The sequence below is a fragment of the Dipteris shenzhenensis genome, chromosome 13, assembly GCF_047967505.1.
Source record: "Dipteris shenzhenensis isolate YYH24624 ecotype China chromosome 13, Dip_SZ_1.0, whole genome shotgun sequence".
Taxonomy (NCBI): domain Eukaryota; kingdom Viridiplantae; phylum Streptophyta; class Polypodiopsida; order Gleicheniales; family Dipteridaceae; genus Dipteris; species Dipteris shenzhenensis.
Window position 1 is genome coordinate 44,388,840 of NC_141608.1, and position 17,610 is coordinate 44,406,449.

Here is a 17,610-nt window from a genome sequence, read left to right on the forward strand (position 1 = left end):
AAAATAAGAGAATTTATAATCAAGCAAAGTGAATGTGGTGACGACATGTTGCAAGCATATCAATGCCATGACAACACATGGGACACTATGATGACATATATGGCATGGACAAAGCCGCTTAAATCAAGATTTATCCCATTCTTAGCATGGTTAGGTGTCATGCTTTTAGGACAAATATCACACTACATATAGCACAACTTATGTACAATAAGGCATTAACTTTTCTCAAAGCCAATGCTTTTTTATGAAGTTACAATAGTGTGAGGATTAAAAAAACACATTTTATCGTTGGAATTGTTTTTGAAGGGTTGAAATAAATGTGCTATATTACTAAAAGCATTCAATGTCCTAAACAGTGATTTTTTGGTCACCAACTTGAGTGGGGCAATTTTGAAAGTGTGGGCAATACCAAACACATCTTTCATGGTCATCGCATTGAATTTAATTGTTGTTAAACAAGGAAGGAACTAGGAAAGGTACTTTGATATATTATGAAGAATAAAATTTAGATTTTTTGAGAGTAGAAAGCTGCTAAATATGAGAAGAAAGCAATAACAGTTTTTATAAGAGGGTTTACTTTCTTATTTAGATTTGTGTTGGGTAAAAGAGAGAGAGAGAGAGAGAGAGAGAGTGCCACGAGTGCTAACTCAGTAGTTGTGTGAACAATACTATCCAAAACTATGTAAAACTTATTAACAATACTAATAGCGTGAACCAGGCCAGTTGGCCACAACAATGCCAACTTTCACTCAGATTAAAAAGAAGACCCAATGAGTCAAAGAGCATTGCATGGTGATACTAAGGGCCGATGGTGTGGACAATATGATTTGACAGAAAGCAAATAGGTTGAATTCACACTTATCCGTGGACATGAAGAAAATAGATATGTCCACCAATCAAATTTTAGAGCTCGGTTGCAAGTATTTTACACACATCCACCTGCCGTGGGAGAGGGCCAATCCAACGTCGATCGGAAAAAGTGCAATTTTCTTAGGCAGCCTCCCAAGGCCACCCATGAAGATGTCCGCCAATTAAAAGACAAAAAAGATTGCTCTAAATGGGATTTGAACACGAGGGCCTCTTGTGAAGATGTTTGCCTTCAAAAAGGCAAAAAAGATTGTTCTAAATAGGATTCAAACCAAGGACATCCTCTCTAGAGTCCATGGACCTACCACCAACCCATCCATAGTTGTTCCATCAGTTTGTGAATTAAGGGGTGTACATACATTCAAAATGGGGTGGACATGCTTTTTGTCAAGTCATATTGTCTGCGCCCGTTTGTGAATTGGCTTTTAAGTAGCCCTCATGTGTGGCCCCCGAACTAACCATGGCTTTCCATTAAGAAGCTTTTGCCCAAATTAAAAATTGAAGTGTGAACATTAAGGTTTTATTTAGAAACTCTCCATTCCTCCTTGAGGTGGAGAATTTCCAAACTACCAAAAAAAACACCATGAAATGGATGTCAAAATTAGGCATTGGGACCCATGCTTCAAAAGGCTTAAAAGGAAGCGTGCATGTGCAAACAAGGCATATAAATGCAATGGCTGGCATCTTTGCCATGCTGGGACAAGGGAAACAACAAAAGCAAAGGGTGACGTGGGGTGGGGCTGAGGGTGGCAAAGAAGAGGACACGTAGAATGTGGAAGGCTAGCATTTTTTGGCTATCTTTAGGTGAAAATATGCCATAATAGTATTATTAATAAAGGGCTGCTTCTTCGTCGAAAGTGAGCTTCAAACTCGCTCTCTGTTTACGTAAAAAGATTTAATTCCGTTGCACGCACGGCTGCAAGCTTTGTTAAGCTTGCTAGCGTTGATTCTGTTGCTGCAAGCTCGCTAGCTCGCTCGCTGTCTCTACAAGATTTCTTTCAGTCTATTTCACTCAGTAGCATTCGTCTCTCAAAGCCAGTTGTGAACACTGAAAATGCGGCATGAAGAAGACGATACGTACAAATAACTGTTTCTTACATAATCCCTTCAGTATGTTTCACTCCGTGAAGGAAGGTCAAGGATGAAGATGGAGGGGACAAATACTTGATGGTACCGTTTGAAGGAGAGGGTTGCGAAAATGCGGCATGAAGAAGACGATGATAAGTACAGATCCAGGATGTGCGTGATGGAGTGGTCGATGTTGCAACTACGCGAGGAGCTTGAAAGACATCGTCCGACTCCCCGAGTCCCCAGTGCTCCCCACTACCTTCCTGCCTCCTTCATGGACCTGCAGTGTGCACTGCTGTGGGACACTCCGATCCTGGGATGATGGACTCTACGGATGAATATTTTTAACTACGCAGCCGTATCCAGCCGTATCCACTGTGCGGGACAGGCTACAGATTCGAACAATTGATGGCGCGTCGTGTTCTAGTCGATCGCGTCAAAAACAAATTTGATCACCGAAAGCAAAAAGGACACGCAAATCTACTGCGGCCACAGTCATCGAAATGTATGGTTCGTGCGGTTCGAGATTGCATGATTGGGGAACCATCTTTTTCCATTCCTTTCCAAAACACCTGTAATTTGTAAATCTCGGTGCATAACCAGATCCTTAGCTGGGGACCCAGACAACTCTCACTACTGACAAATGCCCCCCTCCCCCCGCTGGCTGAGGTGACGATCTATTATGTGGCTGCACGAAGCAAGCACTCAAACACCTGCAATCCGTTTTGTGTATTTTATATCACATTTTCTTGGGATGCTACCGCTTGGTATCAATTATGCTATCATGCCAGATTTCGATAATGGTAACATGCTAGATTTGAAAAGACCTCTCGTAAAAAGTCGTCTTGCAATCCTCACAAACTTATTATCCCGCGTATCGAAATTTGTAAGCCAAATCACTTTTTGATAGCCAGCAATTTCGGCAGCCTCGTCTTGAGACTTGGAAGATCAACATTCCGATTTGTTTTCAAGATAAACGCGCCAAAGATACGCCAGCGTTTGCTTCTACCATTTCAGCTTACCATTTTTACAGAATCATATTGTTCATAACTAAAGGAGTCCAAAACATTTGAGAATAGTCAAAGAAATCGACAACTTCTTAAGTTTGAGAAAGAGGTGTACGTGATCAACTAAGGCTATTCTTCCTCTGGATAAAAAATTGACTCTTGGAGATACTCGAACAATACAGGCATTTGAGTCTAACCATCTCAGACCAAACACATTGCGGAGTGATTATCTATATTGCGAGAACAAAAGATGAATCGAGATGAAGTTATTATTCCCATTACGAATGTTTAAGTATTCCAGGCGCGAATCATGATGCATTCAATACTCAATCCGAGTTTAAAAATCAGCATTTCTAGCGATCCGTGATGGTGCGGCAATGGCATGTCGCTGTTCCACCTTGCCTGCCTAAAAACACTGTCTAATCCTAGGATGCTCCCTCCTTAATTCTCTGGTAGCTTCCAGTTCGCAACGAATGTTCCCACTGTCGACTACCTTTTGGCAAATGAAGGCGCCCAACTTACTCGCAACCCCGCTCATATGAGATTGTGTTCAAGTGCGGATCCTGAAAATTCGCAACACGCGGAAAGAAGCGTGTGCTTCCTCGTATAAAAAACGAGCTCAGGAGACTAATGATTAGTTCCACGAGTGGGCCGCAATATTTCAGGAGACTAATGATTGAGTTCCACGAGTGGGCCGCAATATTTTATTTAAACGATTTATCATCAATACGTGTTCCCCTCCCCTTTCAAATCAAAGCAGAAATGCAGATGTCGTGATTTGTAAATTCAAAATTGTATCACAGGAGATAACGGAAGACTAAATGACGACCAAGATTGGATATGAAAACCAATAACGTAGACTTAATAAGAGGGTCTGCATTACGACAACTCGAAAGTCACGAGTCACGACCCGGAATGATCTACACTATACAACAGAGGGCTGGCCGCTGGTAGACGACCACGACAAGCAGCCGCAGGGAATAGTTGTATCAAGTACTACCAGCTTGTAAGTAGAGGAGTCGAGGTCCTAGAAGTTTGTAGGAATTTTAGACCCTGAGCTACTTTGAGACGAGCGAAGAACAGTAATGATAGGGCTGTAGATTGCAAAGCAAATGTGTCTCATAATAAGTGTAGATTCAAATTTTTTTTCTTTTTAAATGTGTCTCATAATAAGTGTAGATTCAGTGTAGAAGATAGAAGTAGGCGGAGTGGCGGACAGCAGCTTCGGTAAGAGACATATGGTAAGCCAGCTACGGGCTTCTGAGGTAAGACTGTAAAGCGACAGTAAAGCAGGAAGAACGAAGGACGGGGTCTCTTTATAGATCATTTCCGGACAGGAAACTCAGCATCCGCAACTGTACGAGAGTTGACGAAAAGGAGACGACCATGACTGCAATGTGTAATAGTTTTCCTGCTGGTGATGAATCAATCCTGCATCAAAGGAAGACGATGATCGTAAGAACGAAGAACAAATGAAAGCAAACAAACACTCCGATCTCTATATTTCACGCAAACAACTTACTACCATTGCATCACACACCTTCACATTTTCCAGCCCGTGCTTCATTGCAAACTCCTCGATCTCCTTCAAGAATTTCACCACCTGCAGCATCGTCGGGCGTCGCAATGGATCGTCGGATGTGCACAGTGTCGCCACCTGCAGAACTTGCAGCATCTTCACCCTCCATGTGCCATTACAAATGGCTGGATCCAAAATCTCTGCCACTCTTCCTTTCTTGATCATCTGCCTCACCCATCCGACCAGATTACCACCTTCGACCTCCTTGAAATCGGCTCCTGTAGGCTCCTTCCCCGTCAATAGCTCCAGCAGAATCACACCATAACTGAACACGTCTCCCTTCGTCGTAGCCCTCCAGCTCTGCCCATATTCCGGCGGTATGTACCCAAAAGTCCCAGCGATGTCCGTGCTGACATGGGTCTCGCAGGCACTGATCAGGCGCGCAAGCCCAAAGTCTGCCACCTTGGGCTCGAAATCTGCATCTAGAAGGATGTTGCTTGCTTTCATATCTCTGTGGATGATGTGCGGAATGAAGCCATGGTGTAGGAAAGCCAGTCCGCGTGCTGCACCCACTGCAATCTTGAACCTCTTTGGCCAGTCCAGGACTTCCAAAGCATCAGCTCTATTGCGAAGCCACAAATCCAGACTTCCATGCACCATATAATCATAAACAAGCAGCTTTTCTTCTCCGAAAGAACAATACCCCAGAAGAGGGACAAGGTTCCTGTGCTTCACTTTCCCCAACGTTTCCATCTCCGCAAGAAATTCCCTGTTTCCCTGCATGCGTGCTTGCCCAAGTTTCTTTATCGCAACTGTTCTTCCATCAGGCAGCACAGCTTTGTACACAGTGCCGAAGCCTCCATCTCCGATGATGTTGGTTTTGCAGAAATTATTTGTCACCCGCAGAATGTCAGCCAAAGTAAGCCGTAAAAGAGGCCTTTCGAACATGGCCACATTTATACTCAGAGGTTCCTTCATCTTGCTTGTCAGAAGGCACATGTTAGTCTCCAAGGGTGTATTCAACTTTTTCTTCTCGTCCGTCAATTTGGACGTAACTTCCTGCCTAAGCATCCTCCATCTGACTAACGAGATTATGAGACAAAGAACAGCGATAGTGCTCCCCACGGTGACACCCAGGATTGCTGCAGTGCTCAGCACAGGCTGTGATTGCTGACTAAGATCTTGGCATCCAACCTTAAGAATACTTCCGCACAGTCCCTCATTGCCTGCAAAAGCCCCAGCAGAAAAATTTGTACAACGTCCACTCTCTGGAATCTCTCCAACCAGGTCATTGTTAGACGCATTGAAGAAATCCAGCTGGCCAAGGTTACAGAGCTTGAAAGGAATAATTCCAGTCAGCTGATTGTCGGAAACATCTAAATACAAAAGTTGTGAAAGGTCTCCAAGCTCTGCCGGGATACTTCCGGTGAACTCATTGTCGTGAAGATCAAGATAGGTCAAGCCGCTTAAGTTTCCTAGCTGCTCAGGAATCGATCCGCTTAACGTGTTGTGACTAAGATTGAGGATACCCATTTCCTGCCACACGATGCTTTCTGATAGCAGCACATCAAGTCCTCCAGTGAGCAGATTTCCTTGCAAAGATAAACCAATAATGCTACTCATCCGCACCCATGGCAATGGTATTTCACCTTCTAGATCATTTTCACTCAAATCTAGGTGTTGAACTGCTGCCAGGTTCCCTAACTCACCAGGAAGAGGGCCTGACAGCCTATTGCCCGTAAGGTTCAGCTTGACTAAGCTGTGTAGCTCACCCAAGGCCACAGGAATTTCACCTGTGAATTGATTGAACGCTAGATTGAGACCTTGAAGTTTGTGCAAGGCTCCCAATGGCCCTGGGATGCCTCCACTTAGAACATTGTTTGAGAGATCTAAATTAGTCAAATTGGTCAAATATGACATGTGCACTGGTATGCTTCCGGATAGCTGATTTCCATTTAGATACAATTCCACAATCACAATGCAATCTCCTATCGTTGACGGTATGCTGCCCGAGAATGAGTTCCAAGACAAGTCGAAGTATCCATGGTGTTGGATATAACTTGTGCTGGGAATCGATGTCTGCTGGAACCCTAAGCCTATTTCTGATGGGATAGGACCGGATAAGCTGTTGCGAGAGAGCACCAAACATTCCAACTGCACTAGTTTTCCGATTTGTTTCGGAATGGTTCCTGTTAGTCGGTTTCTACCGAGATCAAGAGTTGTCAGCTGGACACAATTGAATAATTCTGCAGGAATGGAGCCCTGTAGGCGATTGCCATTTAGAAAAAGCACTTGCAAGTTCACAAGCTTACCAATCTCTTTTGGGATGACACCATCAAGTAAGTTACCGTTCAAGCCCAAATGTTGCAAAGATATTAGGTTCCCCATAAGAGATGACAGTTCACCTTGAAGAAAGTTGTTGCTAGCATCAAATCCCAGGAGAGTCGTTGAGCTCCATATCTCATCTGGTATAGGTCCAGTTAAATTGTTTGATGCAAGCTCGATTGTAACCAGAGGGAGATGAGCCAGATATGCAGGTACACTACCAGCAAGCTGATTTCCGTCTAGATGTATCTCTGTCAAATTTCCGCAGTTCTTAAAAGTATCTGCGATACTTCCTATGAAATTGTTGTCCTGCAAATACAAAGTATTGAGCAATTTGGCATTGCACAGTTCTGAAGGGATGGGTCCAGTCAGAAAATTATCTTCGATAGATAGTGATGTCAGTGAAGAACAGTTTCCAAGTTCAGGGATCAATCGGCCTGTCAATTGATTGGAACCCAGCAGGATATTATTTACTATCTTCCAGCTCCCTAACCATATTGGCAGTGGGCCAGTAAGTTTGTTTCTCTCAGCAGAAAATGCAATCAAAGACTGGAGATCTTTCAGGGTATCAGGTATTGGCCCAGAGAGCGAGTTGAACGACAACATCACAGTGGCCAAGTTTGTGCACCTCCCAAGACCAGAAGGAATGGACCCGTTCAAGAGATTGTTGGCCGCTGACAGTATCCTGAGATTACTAAGATTTCCCAATGATTCTGGCAGTGCTGATGCGATATTGTTGACGCCAAGGTCGATTTTCTCCACACTCTGCAATTGGCCAATTTCATCTGGCAAAGGCCCTGTTAGCTGGTTGTCTGAGGCCCCTAGACTTACTAAATTTTCTAGATGCTTTATTTCCACCGGCAAAGGACCGCTCAACCTATTCGAGTACAGAATCAAATCGGTCAAGCTTCGCATCTCACCAATTTCTGAAGGTATGGAACCTACAATGGAATTGTTGCTCAGGTCCAAGTATTGGAGACTGGTTAAATTACCAAGCTCACGCGGGAATTTACAAGAAAGAACATTGTTGCTGAGGTCGAGATAGACGAGATCACTAGCTTTGCCTAGTTGGGAGGGAATGTTGGAGAAGCTGTTACTGCTTAAATCAAGATGCTGTAATCTGGATAAATTACCTATTTCTGGAGGAATGGGGCCCGTGAAGGAGTTGGTATTTATATCTAAACTAACAAGGTTTGTGAGGAGACCTATTTGCGGAGGAACATTACCTGTCAAGGAATTGACTCCCAACACCAATTCTTTCAACCTGATGAGGTTTGCTATGTTGGAATGAACATTGCCTGTGACAAAATTGTAACTCAAATCCACGACTTCCAAATTCACCAAATTCCAGACCTCAACGGGGATATTTCCTGAGATGTTGTTCTGGCTCACATTCAAGACCCGTAAACCTAGTAAACTTCCGACCAGTGGGGAAATTGCACCTTCAAGTTGCATTCCATACAGTTGCAGAGACGTCACATCTGAGCCGGTGCATACTACCCCAGTCCAACTGCATGGAGATAAGGAGGTTTTGCCCCAGTCGGCCAAAGCGTCCGCCTGCTGTAACCCAGCCTTGAAACCTAAAAGTGCTTCTTTATCTGGAATTCGACTTTCCATCGGAACCGCGATTCCACAGAACAAAATAATCAACAGAAGCAGGTTAAGGCGCCGCACAGGATTCGCCATGGATGCAGCCTACTTTAGAGAGGTGATTTTTCCTGCGAGCAATGCCAAAATCATATTTGTCAAAATTTCAGAATTCGGAAGAACTTGACTCAGTACCATGTTCTAGTTATTTTCACAATTTGGCATGTAGTGGAAAAGGAAAGGTACGGTAGGAATCATCAAGTGGTCTAAGGAGCTCTACTAAATCATGAATTGCAGCATGTTTCAGACTAGACGTGAATTACTTCAAGTGTTCCTGAATTCCGGAACATTAGTGTTTTATGAGAGAGATACAGGCCGTAAGAAGCTATCCGCGGAGTAAGCGTAACCAAGTGTATTCGAGTTTGAGTTGAAGCTTAGTGCTTTCACACCAAAATCGTATTTACCAAAAGACAACCAGGAATCTTTGCCAAAAGCGCCTTACAAAAAAAATTTCTTCGCGCTTTCCACAAAATTGGAGCTCAGTTCTCCTCTTATGAACAGAATCCCGCATCACACAAGTTTTCGTGGATACGTTCCACACGATAGGAGCTCACGAAAACTAGATTCAAAACACACAAGAAATGTTGGACTACAAAGAGCGCCATATTACCACACTTCGGAAATTCCTGGAAATGAATTGGACTCGCACAGCAGCAACCAATTTCCGTGAGAATAATTCACGGCTTCACGCCAACGCGTGCCATTGCGCCACACATTTTAGTCGAGGCAGCCTCCGAAGCATAGGATTGAAACTATTGGTAAGTAAATTGCCTTGCGTGAGATAACGTGCTCAGAAGCCACATTGCCTAGCAGAAAGAAGAGACTGCAACCGTTTCAGCTTCCTGCTTCACAGCTGTGAGCGGAGAATCAAGATTGCAAGCTACATGAGTAAAGGGCAGGTGGTGGCTTTATAGGAGAGGAATTGAGAGGCTATTACGGTGAAGTTGATTGACGATGTGATGGACTTGTCCAGGATGTCAAGGAGAGGGTAGATCGGATGCCAAAGCAACTAAGAATCAAAGAGAAGAGGACGCAAGTGTCTCCTTCGTCAAATGGATCGGGAGCGTGTGGCAAAGCGACGGAATCGACGGACAAGGGGAGAAGAGCTTTTACTGGACAGTAGCTACGTAGAGGCAGAGGGAGGGAGGAAAATCTTAGCCATTGAGGGAGGATGAACGTACTTCTAGTTATATTGTGTAGGACCGATCAAGAGGGCACGCAGGCGGTATGTAGACAGGCCGGTAGTACAAAGAAAACAAAGAAAAAGCTAATGGACGGATAGGATAACGAGAGGGGAGGGGTCAAAGGAGATAGCAAGATGGGATAAAAGCGGAGAGCAGCTGCGAGAAGCTGGAGCTTTGACCTCTTGCTGGTGTCTACTGCAGCAGGATGACGAACGGGGAGACTACTGGCAGCTCTCTCCGATCTCCGAAATATTTTGAGAAAAAGTGATTAGAGTTGCTACTGCTGATCGGATAGTTGAAGAAGGCTGTCTGGGCTGTGTTGAGACTGATGAGAAGATATGTGGGCAACTCACTATATTTGCAAGCTCTTGAAGTCCACTACTCTTGAATAGATATGCTACAGTGAAATGCTGTAGTAGACTTGTTGCTGTAGTGGCGACAGGGAGCTATAGGCTGTTGCAGCAGCTCGGATCTTGTAGGTGGAAGAAAAGCTATAGTTTTAGGGGGATGAATGGGCAGCTAGCTAGCTGACTGCAGTGAGTTCGGAGAGGAGCTCTCGACTGTCTATGGGAAGCTGGGAAATGAACTCTACTGGAGCTCGCAGAGAGAAGCTCTACTAGCCGAGTCACCTGCAGGCTACAAGGAGTGGGATATAGGAGCTGGAAATATCGTCAGCTAGCTAGATTGAGATATATACTATGTAGTTGAGAGAGAGTCGGGGAGCTGAAGAGGGTTGTCTGACAGAAATAGCCAGCCGCACGCTCTCAGTTTATGGATTCTGGAAGTAGAGTTTTGTTCCGTGTGTGTGTGTTTGTGTGTGCGCGTAGTGTCCTCTGAGTCCTCTCCTCACACTCTCACAGAGTCACAGAGCTTTATTGCTGGTTACATTATGCATTGGAGTGCGCGAATAAACGACGAGATGCCTACTGTCTAACGGCAGACGCTCAAGCACTGATGACCTTCGAGATTCACGAATGCGGCAATTTAAAGAAGCGCATCAAATTTGAGAGGCATTGTCCTAAATTTGAGTGGAGTGGCTTCGACAATAGAGTAACTTCTGTGCTATGATAAATATAATTGCGACAGAATCTTAACTGTGATAGCAGATGATGAGAGCTATTTAGGAGGGCATTGGAGGGCCGTGTTTCACATACTTTTATATTTTCTTTTTCTTTAAATTAAATGAATACGTGTTGCGTATTGGGGTGGCAATATATATGTAAGAGACAGGGGTGCGCGTGGGTGTGTCAGTAAGACACAAACACAAACACAAGATTCATCCCGCAAGGGCACCCAGATTCGCTCATTGTCAGCTTTTGCTCCTATAAAGGTTAGCGTCTATTGATCTTCTCTCCCACCAACCATGCCATCCGGTACCAAAAATGCTTGCCCATTGACCACATCAAAGAAATCTCCTTTTGCCACCAGAGCTCCGTCAAGATGGCCACATTGTCCTTGCTCTGTGCGCATTGATCGTACCTCTAGAAGACGCCAAAGCATTCACCCGTGTGGTTCGCAATAAATATTTGCCAGTCTATCTCAACAAGTCAGAGCGTAAACACAAAGCAAGTTGTGAGTGCTAGCACACTTGCCAGCCCTACCCAACAATGCCCATACACGCCCATTGGTGTCTTGTGGGAAACCTTGCAAGTATGAAAATTGGTTGACAAACTATACTTGTGTTCACAAAAACAAAGTCATGTGTTTACGCTTGTGATCACCGTGTAATGAATTGGTAAGATAAACACGATATTATTTTATGTTTTTTTGTCTTTTCATTTTTCTGTGCCATCCACTCCGTGAACAATTCAACTAATGCACCGTATTTAGCTTTTAAAGCTACAGGACATAGTAGCATTGGATTGTTCTCTATGCTAATTAGGTATCTGATCTTTACCCAGAAGGTAGAGGGAAGAGATGAGAATTCCCTTTTACAATAGCATCTATGGTGCGGTTAATTTTTTATTTTTTGACAGAGAATGTACACTTTAAATTTATGAATTTATAGTAGTAAAAGTGTGTGTACTCATGCAATTAGGAATATATAAAATGCGATTCTCTTTGCTATTAGGTTTAAGGCTATGACTCCCTCTAGGGAAATTTCTACGGGGCTAGTTTTGATATCACAAAACCAAGGCTAGCGGGGTCACTCCCTCATGATTGAATCGAGAAGGGTCACTGCTTCATGATTGAAACTAGAAGGGTCTCCATCTTACACCAAAACACACATTATCAAAGGGTGTGAAGCCAATCAACTTGTAGAAGATGAGTATAATTTCAAGGTGAATTTTTAATACATATAATAGGCATACGGCTTTAGGATACTCCTTATCTTCTTCTTTTTGGAGGAAAAGGTAGTATTATATATAAGCACAAAAAGAATAAACTAATAGAAATAAGAAATACATTCTCCTAAGAAGAAAGGCAAAGACAATTTGTTCACAAGACCACAACCAAGTAAACCTCAAGGAATAGGGTTTTGAGTGTCTAGATGGCTCTCTCTTTGGAGAATTTTGGAAGGCTGCTTGTAATGTGAAGCAACATGTGCCCACTGCCAACCTTATAATGCCAAGAAAAAGAATCTAATTGTGGGATAAAATAATTGCCCTTGAAGTGCAATGCGTAAAATATACAAGCTCTAGGTTTCTAAAACTAACATTCATAGGGAAAATATATGTTTCTATCTATTGTATTAAAAAACATGTTTCTGTCGATTTATACATTTGAAAATATCGTGTTTCGGGCGATTTCGAAAAGACATCCCTTTTGGGGATACGCAAGGACCCAGGTCCCACCGATTGACATATAAAATGGCTCTCATACATTTGGCGACATGTGCCCGTATATCATACTACAAATGGAAGGACTAGGGTGTTACAATCCGGCCAAAAAGTCCCGTACGAGCACCGATCGCCGCCAAACGATGTAGACTTAAATCTCGCCAGATTTAGCCAAAGATTCGAACGTTGCCAGGGAGGGACCCACAGCCAGCTGGAAGATAACGTCCGGACTCGTCCACGTGTCTTCAGTCCAGCCTAACGGTCCATCAGACAGACGTGAACGCTGCATCACGCTGGCGTGGGACCCACCGCCATTCTGCCCCCTATTTTGGCTGCCCGAGTCCCGACCCCCTAAAAAAGGTTGGCCGACACATGTCACAAACACACCTTTCAATTTAGCCTTATACTACACGTCGGTTAACTTTTGTCATTACTTTTGCGGGTCGCTTAAATTTTTGTAAAATGACCTTTGAACGGCTCTCCCCGCTTGCCCATGCAAGCGGTTGACCTGGCATTTTTCTATCCTTTCAAATCGATCATGGGTGCCATCAATTTCTCCACCACCCAAAAAAACAATGGTTTCTCGTTATTATATCCCCACCTAACCCCCAAAGTTTTTTCGCCTTTCCCTTGAAACTAGGCATCCACTCATAGATCCTTTCTATGAGTCTCTTAGACCCTTAGGTCTTTCAAAGGCTTTCAATAAAACTTTCTTTCCTTTCTTTATCATGTTTGTATCTCCTTTTAGTTTTCTATTCCACCCCTATTTTACCTATTCACCCTAGACTTAGTCTCAAATTTTTGTCCCCCAAAAGCAATTCTCCTCCTGTCTAACACTCTCTATGCATGTGTTTCCAAGAAGACATCCTCAAATAACCTCTACCTTTTAGCCTACTCAATGAAATGGACCAATAACAAAACATTTTACAAAATATAGCAAGCATGTGGTCTCTCTTTAAATCTTTTCAATCAATTTCATTACGATTTAAATCCCTCTTCTCACATGGGTTCTTGTAGTATATGTACTATAAGCTGTCTCTCCTTCTACACTTGCTCAGGCATTTCATTTTCTTCACGCATGACAATCCAAAACTCAAGTTTGAAAGTTACAGACACATTGCCTTTTAATGTTTTTTTACAAAAGGTGACAAGACATTACATGATAATTCCCACCAAACACTATCTCGAGAAAGAAACATGCATCGAGAAATGAACTGAATAATGAACTCATTATTCAACATGAGGTTTCATAAAGTTTTGCATCCAAATTCAAGCGTGTTTTGAGTATATCTTCCATGACATGCTTAAATATAAACTTGGGAGAGAAAAGTTTAGATCTGGAAAAACATTGAAAATTTTGGCAAATAATCTATGTTCTTATATAGTGCTTGGTGACTCTCTCTTTTCCTATAATAATAATTCAACCATACATTCAATCTCCACTCACATTTAACACATCTTAACTTGGGAAACATGTATCAAAGTCAATAATCAACACCTTAGATTAGCACAATTAAGCAAATAAGTAACACTCTATTGTCTAAGCCTCCTAATTCATACTTTACTTGTCTTTGAATGATGTTGATACTATGAAATTATGCACTTGAAAAGTAAACACACCTAAATTTGTGTCATGTAACCTGAAGGCTAGAAATTAGCAAGGCAAGGTATGTTTCTAAAATTGAAATTATGAAAACACCTTAAGGGTGCTTTACAATCATATTCTTGACTATTTATTACAAGCCCTATTTTAAACATAAATGAGCTATGAATGGAGTAGCATTTATGAACATGATTTGTTCATGACTTAGAGGCAAGATTTGAGCGCCTTCTTTATTGCAAGCTCCTAATCTCGGGGGGGTTACTCATCATATGTAACCCTATCACGTGAGTTCGACAGAAGGATATTTTTTATTCCTAAAATTTACAGAAATAAATATACATAAGGGACTATTTAAAATAGTTTTGGAAAAAATTTATAGATTTGTATAGAAAAGGGGTACATTTTATTAATGAAAAAATTTACAATTAAGGGATTTTAAATATAGGCCTTGAACGCACGTGATATAGAGGGTTTATACATAGTGACCCCCCCGAGCTCCTAATTAGGGCACTTGTAATTGTGAATAAAGTCATTATTATTAGATTTATGTATACCAAAAAATGGAATTTGTGCATGATGAGACACTTCGTAAGTACCAGTTTGTCTACTTCAGATAATAAAATGGTGAATACATGTGTTACAGTTCTAGGTAACAGTCATGCTCATCAAAGTTCTGAAACCACTGACAACCCTCAAATAAAAACCATAAAAGTAGGGCCTGAACATCACTCTCTACATCGCATGTCCCAATTTCATAAGAAATATGGTGGATTTCCTACTTGGGGTCTTGACCTCAAAGAAAAATGGAGGTAGTTAGCAGCTTTTGTAGCAACAAATACTATTAGCCATACTTGATGGAAAGCCTCCCCTTACCATTTAGCTTTATAGTGTATACTCTCAACAAAATGGTAATGTTAACATAAAAGCGGGCCTTGACATTTCCATTCCCATGCACATAATGTAATTAAATCCATGGTTAAAGCCCTAGCTTATTGCCATTCTTAATATTGTCATGTTCTAGTCTTCCTTGGTGCTCCAACCCTCAAGAGAACCCACATCATTGAGTATGCCACGAATATTCATTTCTCTCATACTACTTGGTAGCCTCTTGATCGAGAAAGTTGTGAAGGTGGAGTGGAGCAGGTATGGTCTCCTCTCACCTATCTAGGAAGATCAAATGCTCATAAGATTGGTACCCATTAAATTCATACCAGCATAACATCCATAATAAAGAGGGTTGCCTCCTCGTTGCCTCCAAAGCTCTCAAGACATATAGCCTCTTGTGTGTGTGTGTGTATGTGTGTATGTGTGTGAAAGCCCCACTAAATGCAAGTACTATTGAGCCTTTAGTTACCTACCTCAGTATGACTAAGCCTCGGGCTTCCACGATTATGGATGACATAAAAAGCACTCCGCCCGAGGGGCCACCATGTAAAAACCCCATATAGCATGTGCGATCAAGGGGTTTTAAAAAACCACCTAGCTATGGATTTTTATAACCTATATACAGCCATTAAAGTATCCCTTATGTATGCAAATTTTCACTTTTTGAATTAAAAAACCCCTATTGTATGTATATTTTATGTAACTCTATAAAAATATAAACCCCTTAGGTTGATTGCATGGGCTATCTTACATATTTCTTAGTGACCCCCTCGCGAGCACTCCTCCCAAATAGAAGGGATCGACCGAGCGGAGGAACAAAGCATTGATGCCAAAGAAGGTGAAGATTGAGAAGAGAAAAGAGAAGATATCAACTAGACTAAAGTTGGCCACTAGCAAAAATCATCTAGCTCCATTTCTAACAAGCCTCAGAAAATTAAAGATATACCATGGATTTTGGCGATCAATTGAATGGTGGCCAAGAGGCCATCGATTCATACAAGGCATCCACTACTAATACATAGATTTAATACATATCCAATACTTGGATAATAATCCATACGTATATCCTATATAGTTGTAGGTATAGAGAGTCACCATTTGTTGATTATACCTCTTAGTTTCTCATATGCATTTGATACTAGATCTCAGATTTAAATCCAATGATTGCATTGTCATGTAAGAGAGTTATCTTTTGAAGAATAAGCAATGACTACTAAGTTCTAGCAACTGTGAAATAGCACAATTTGCAAACTACAAAAAATGAGGTGACCATTTTTGCATGTGACTGAACATTTACATTCTCATGAGTCAAATCATGAAATCACTAGTTGAAATTATTGATGTTGCTTGTTGAGGAATAAGGTACTAGTTTTATATCTAAAGCAGAAGGTTGTCTAAATCCGAACGTCTAGAAGGAAATGGTCACTCGACGGTTACGACATGAAACGAGTGACATTTTAGATCATATTGGTTTGAAGCATCTTTTGAGGAGATCAATGGAACAGATGAAATGCAAGAGACTAAATGTCGGATGAACTAGATGGCTTAGATTTTATATCGCACCAGATGCGACATTAAGCTCACCTTCGATAAGAGCCAATCCGACAAGAACAATTCTATACCAACAATAGATGTTGAATTTAGATTTGATGAACCACCATTGGTGGATGAAGAAGTTTGAATGGCATCGACCGAGCGAAAGAACAAAGCATTGATGCCAAAGAAGGTGAAGATTGAGAAGAGAAAAGAGAAGATTTCCACTAGATTAAAGTTGGCCAGTAGCAACAATCATCTGGCTCTATTTCTAACAAGCCTCACAAAATTAAAGAACTACCATGGATTTTGGCAGTCGATTGAATGGTGGCCAAGAGTCCATAAATTCATACAAGGCAGCCACTGCTGATATGTAGATTAAACAATTCTCCAATACTTGGATAATAATCCATACATATATCCTATACAGTTTAAGATATAGAGAGTCACCATTTGTTGAGTGTACCTCTTAGTTTCTCATATGAATTTGATATTGGATCTCATATTCAAATCTTATGATTGCATTGTCATGTAAGAGAGTTATCTTTTGAAGAATAAGCAATGACTACTAAGTTCTAGCAACTGTGAAATAGCACAATTTGCAAACTACGAAAAATGAGGTGACCATTTTTGCATGTGACTGAATGTTTACATTTTCATGAGTCAAATGATGAAATCACTAGTTGAAAGTATTGATGTTGCTTGTTGAGGAATAAGATATCAGTTTTATATCTAGAGTAGAAGGTTGTCTAAATTTGAGGGTCTAGAAAGAAATGGGCACTCAACGGTTACGACATGAAATGGGTTGAGATATGGTGCCATGAGCACATAGATTAAAGGCTAAGGTATGGTATAGGAATGTATTAAGTAGCCACCCTAGGATGTGGACTACATGATGTGGAGATGTGGATCAAGAATATCCACAAGGAGAAATGTGGATGAGAGGATCCCACATGGTTTGATTATTCAAAGGGCTCTCTCTATATAAGAAGCCTATCATGTATTGTTGAATACACACATTACAATACATTGAGTGTTTCATACTTCCTGCCTCTCTCCCCATGGCTTTCCGTACTTGGTTTGATCCTCCTTGATCTTTATGTTCATTAAGTGATAGATTAGGCTAGTACGATCCACACTTTGACATGGTATCAAAGCTCCCTTGCCTTCCGTTGAGGCATTGCAATCCTTG

At 41.8% G+C, this 17,610-nt stretch overlaps 1 protein-coding gene across 1 annotated transcript; it reads right to left on the reverse strand.

The window, feature by feature from the left end:
* Nucleotides 1-3,886: 3,886 nt before the first annotated feature.
* On the reverse strand, nt 3,887-9,296 carry LOC147895455 (uncharacterized). Its single transcript, XM_087383575.1, has 4 exons — nt 9,044-9,296; nt 8,013-8,504; nt 4,483-7,571; nt 3,887-4,373 (listed from the first exon to the last, which is right to left on the reverse strand). Exons 2-4 carry the CDS (start codon nt 8,470-8,472, stop codon nt 4,368-4,370), a joined length of 3,555 nt encoding a protein of 1,184 aa, XP_087239701.1. The 5' UTR covers nt 8,473-8,504; nt 9,044-9,296; the 3' UTR covers nt 3,887-4,367.
* Between the last annotated feature and the right edge of the window lie 8,314 nt (nt 9,297-17,610).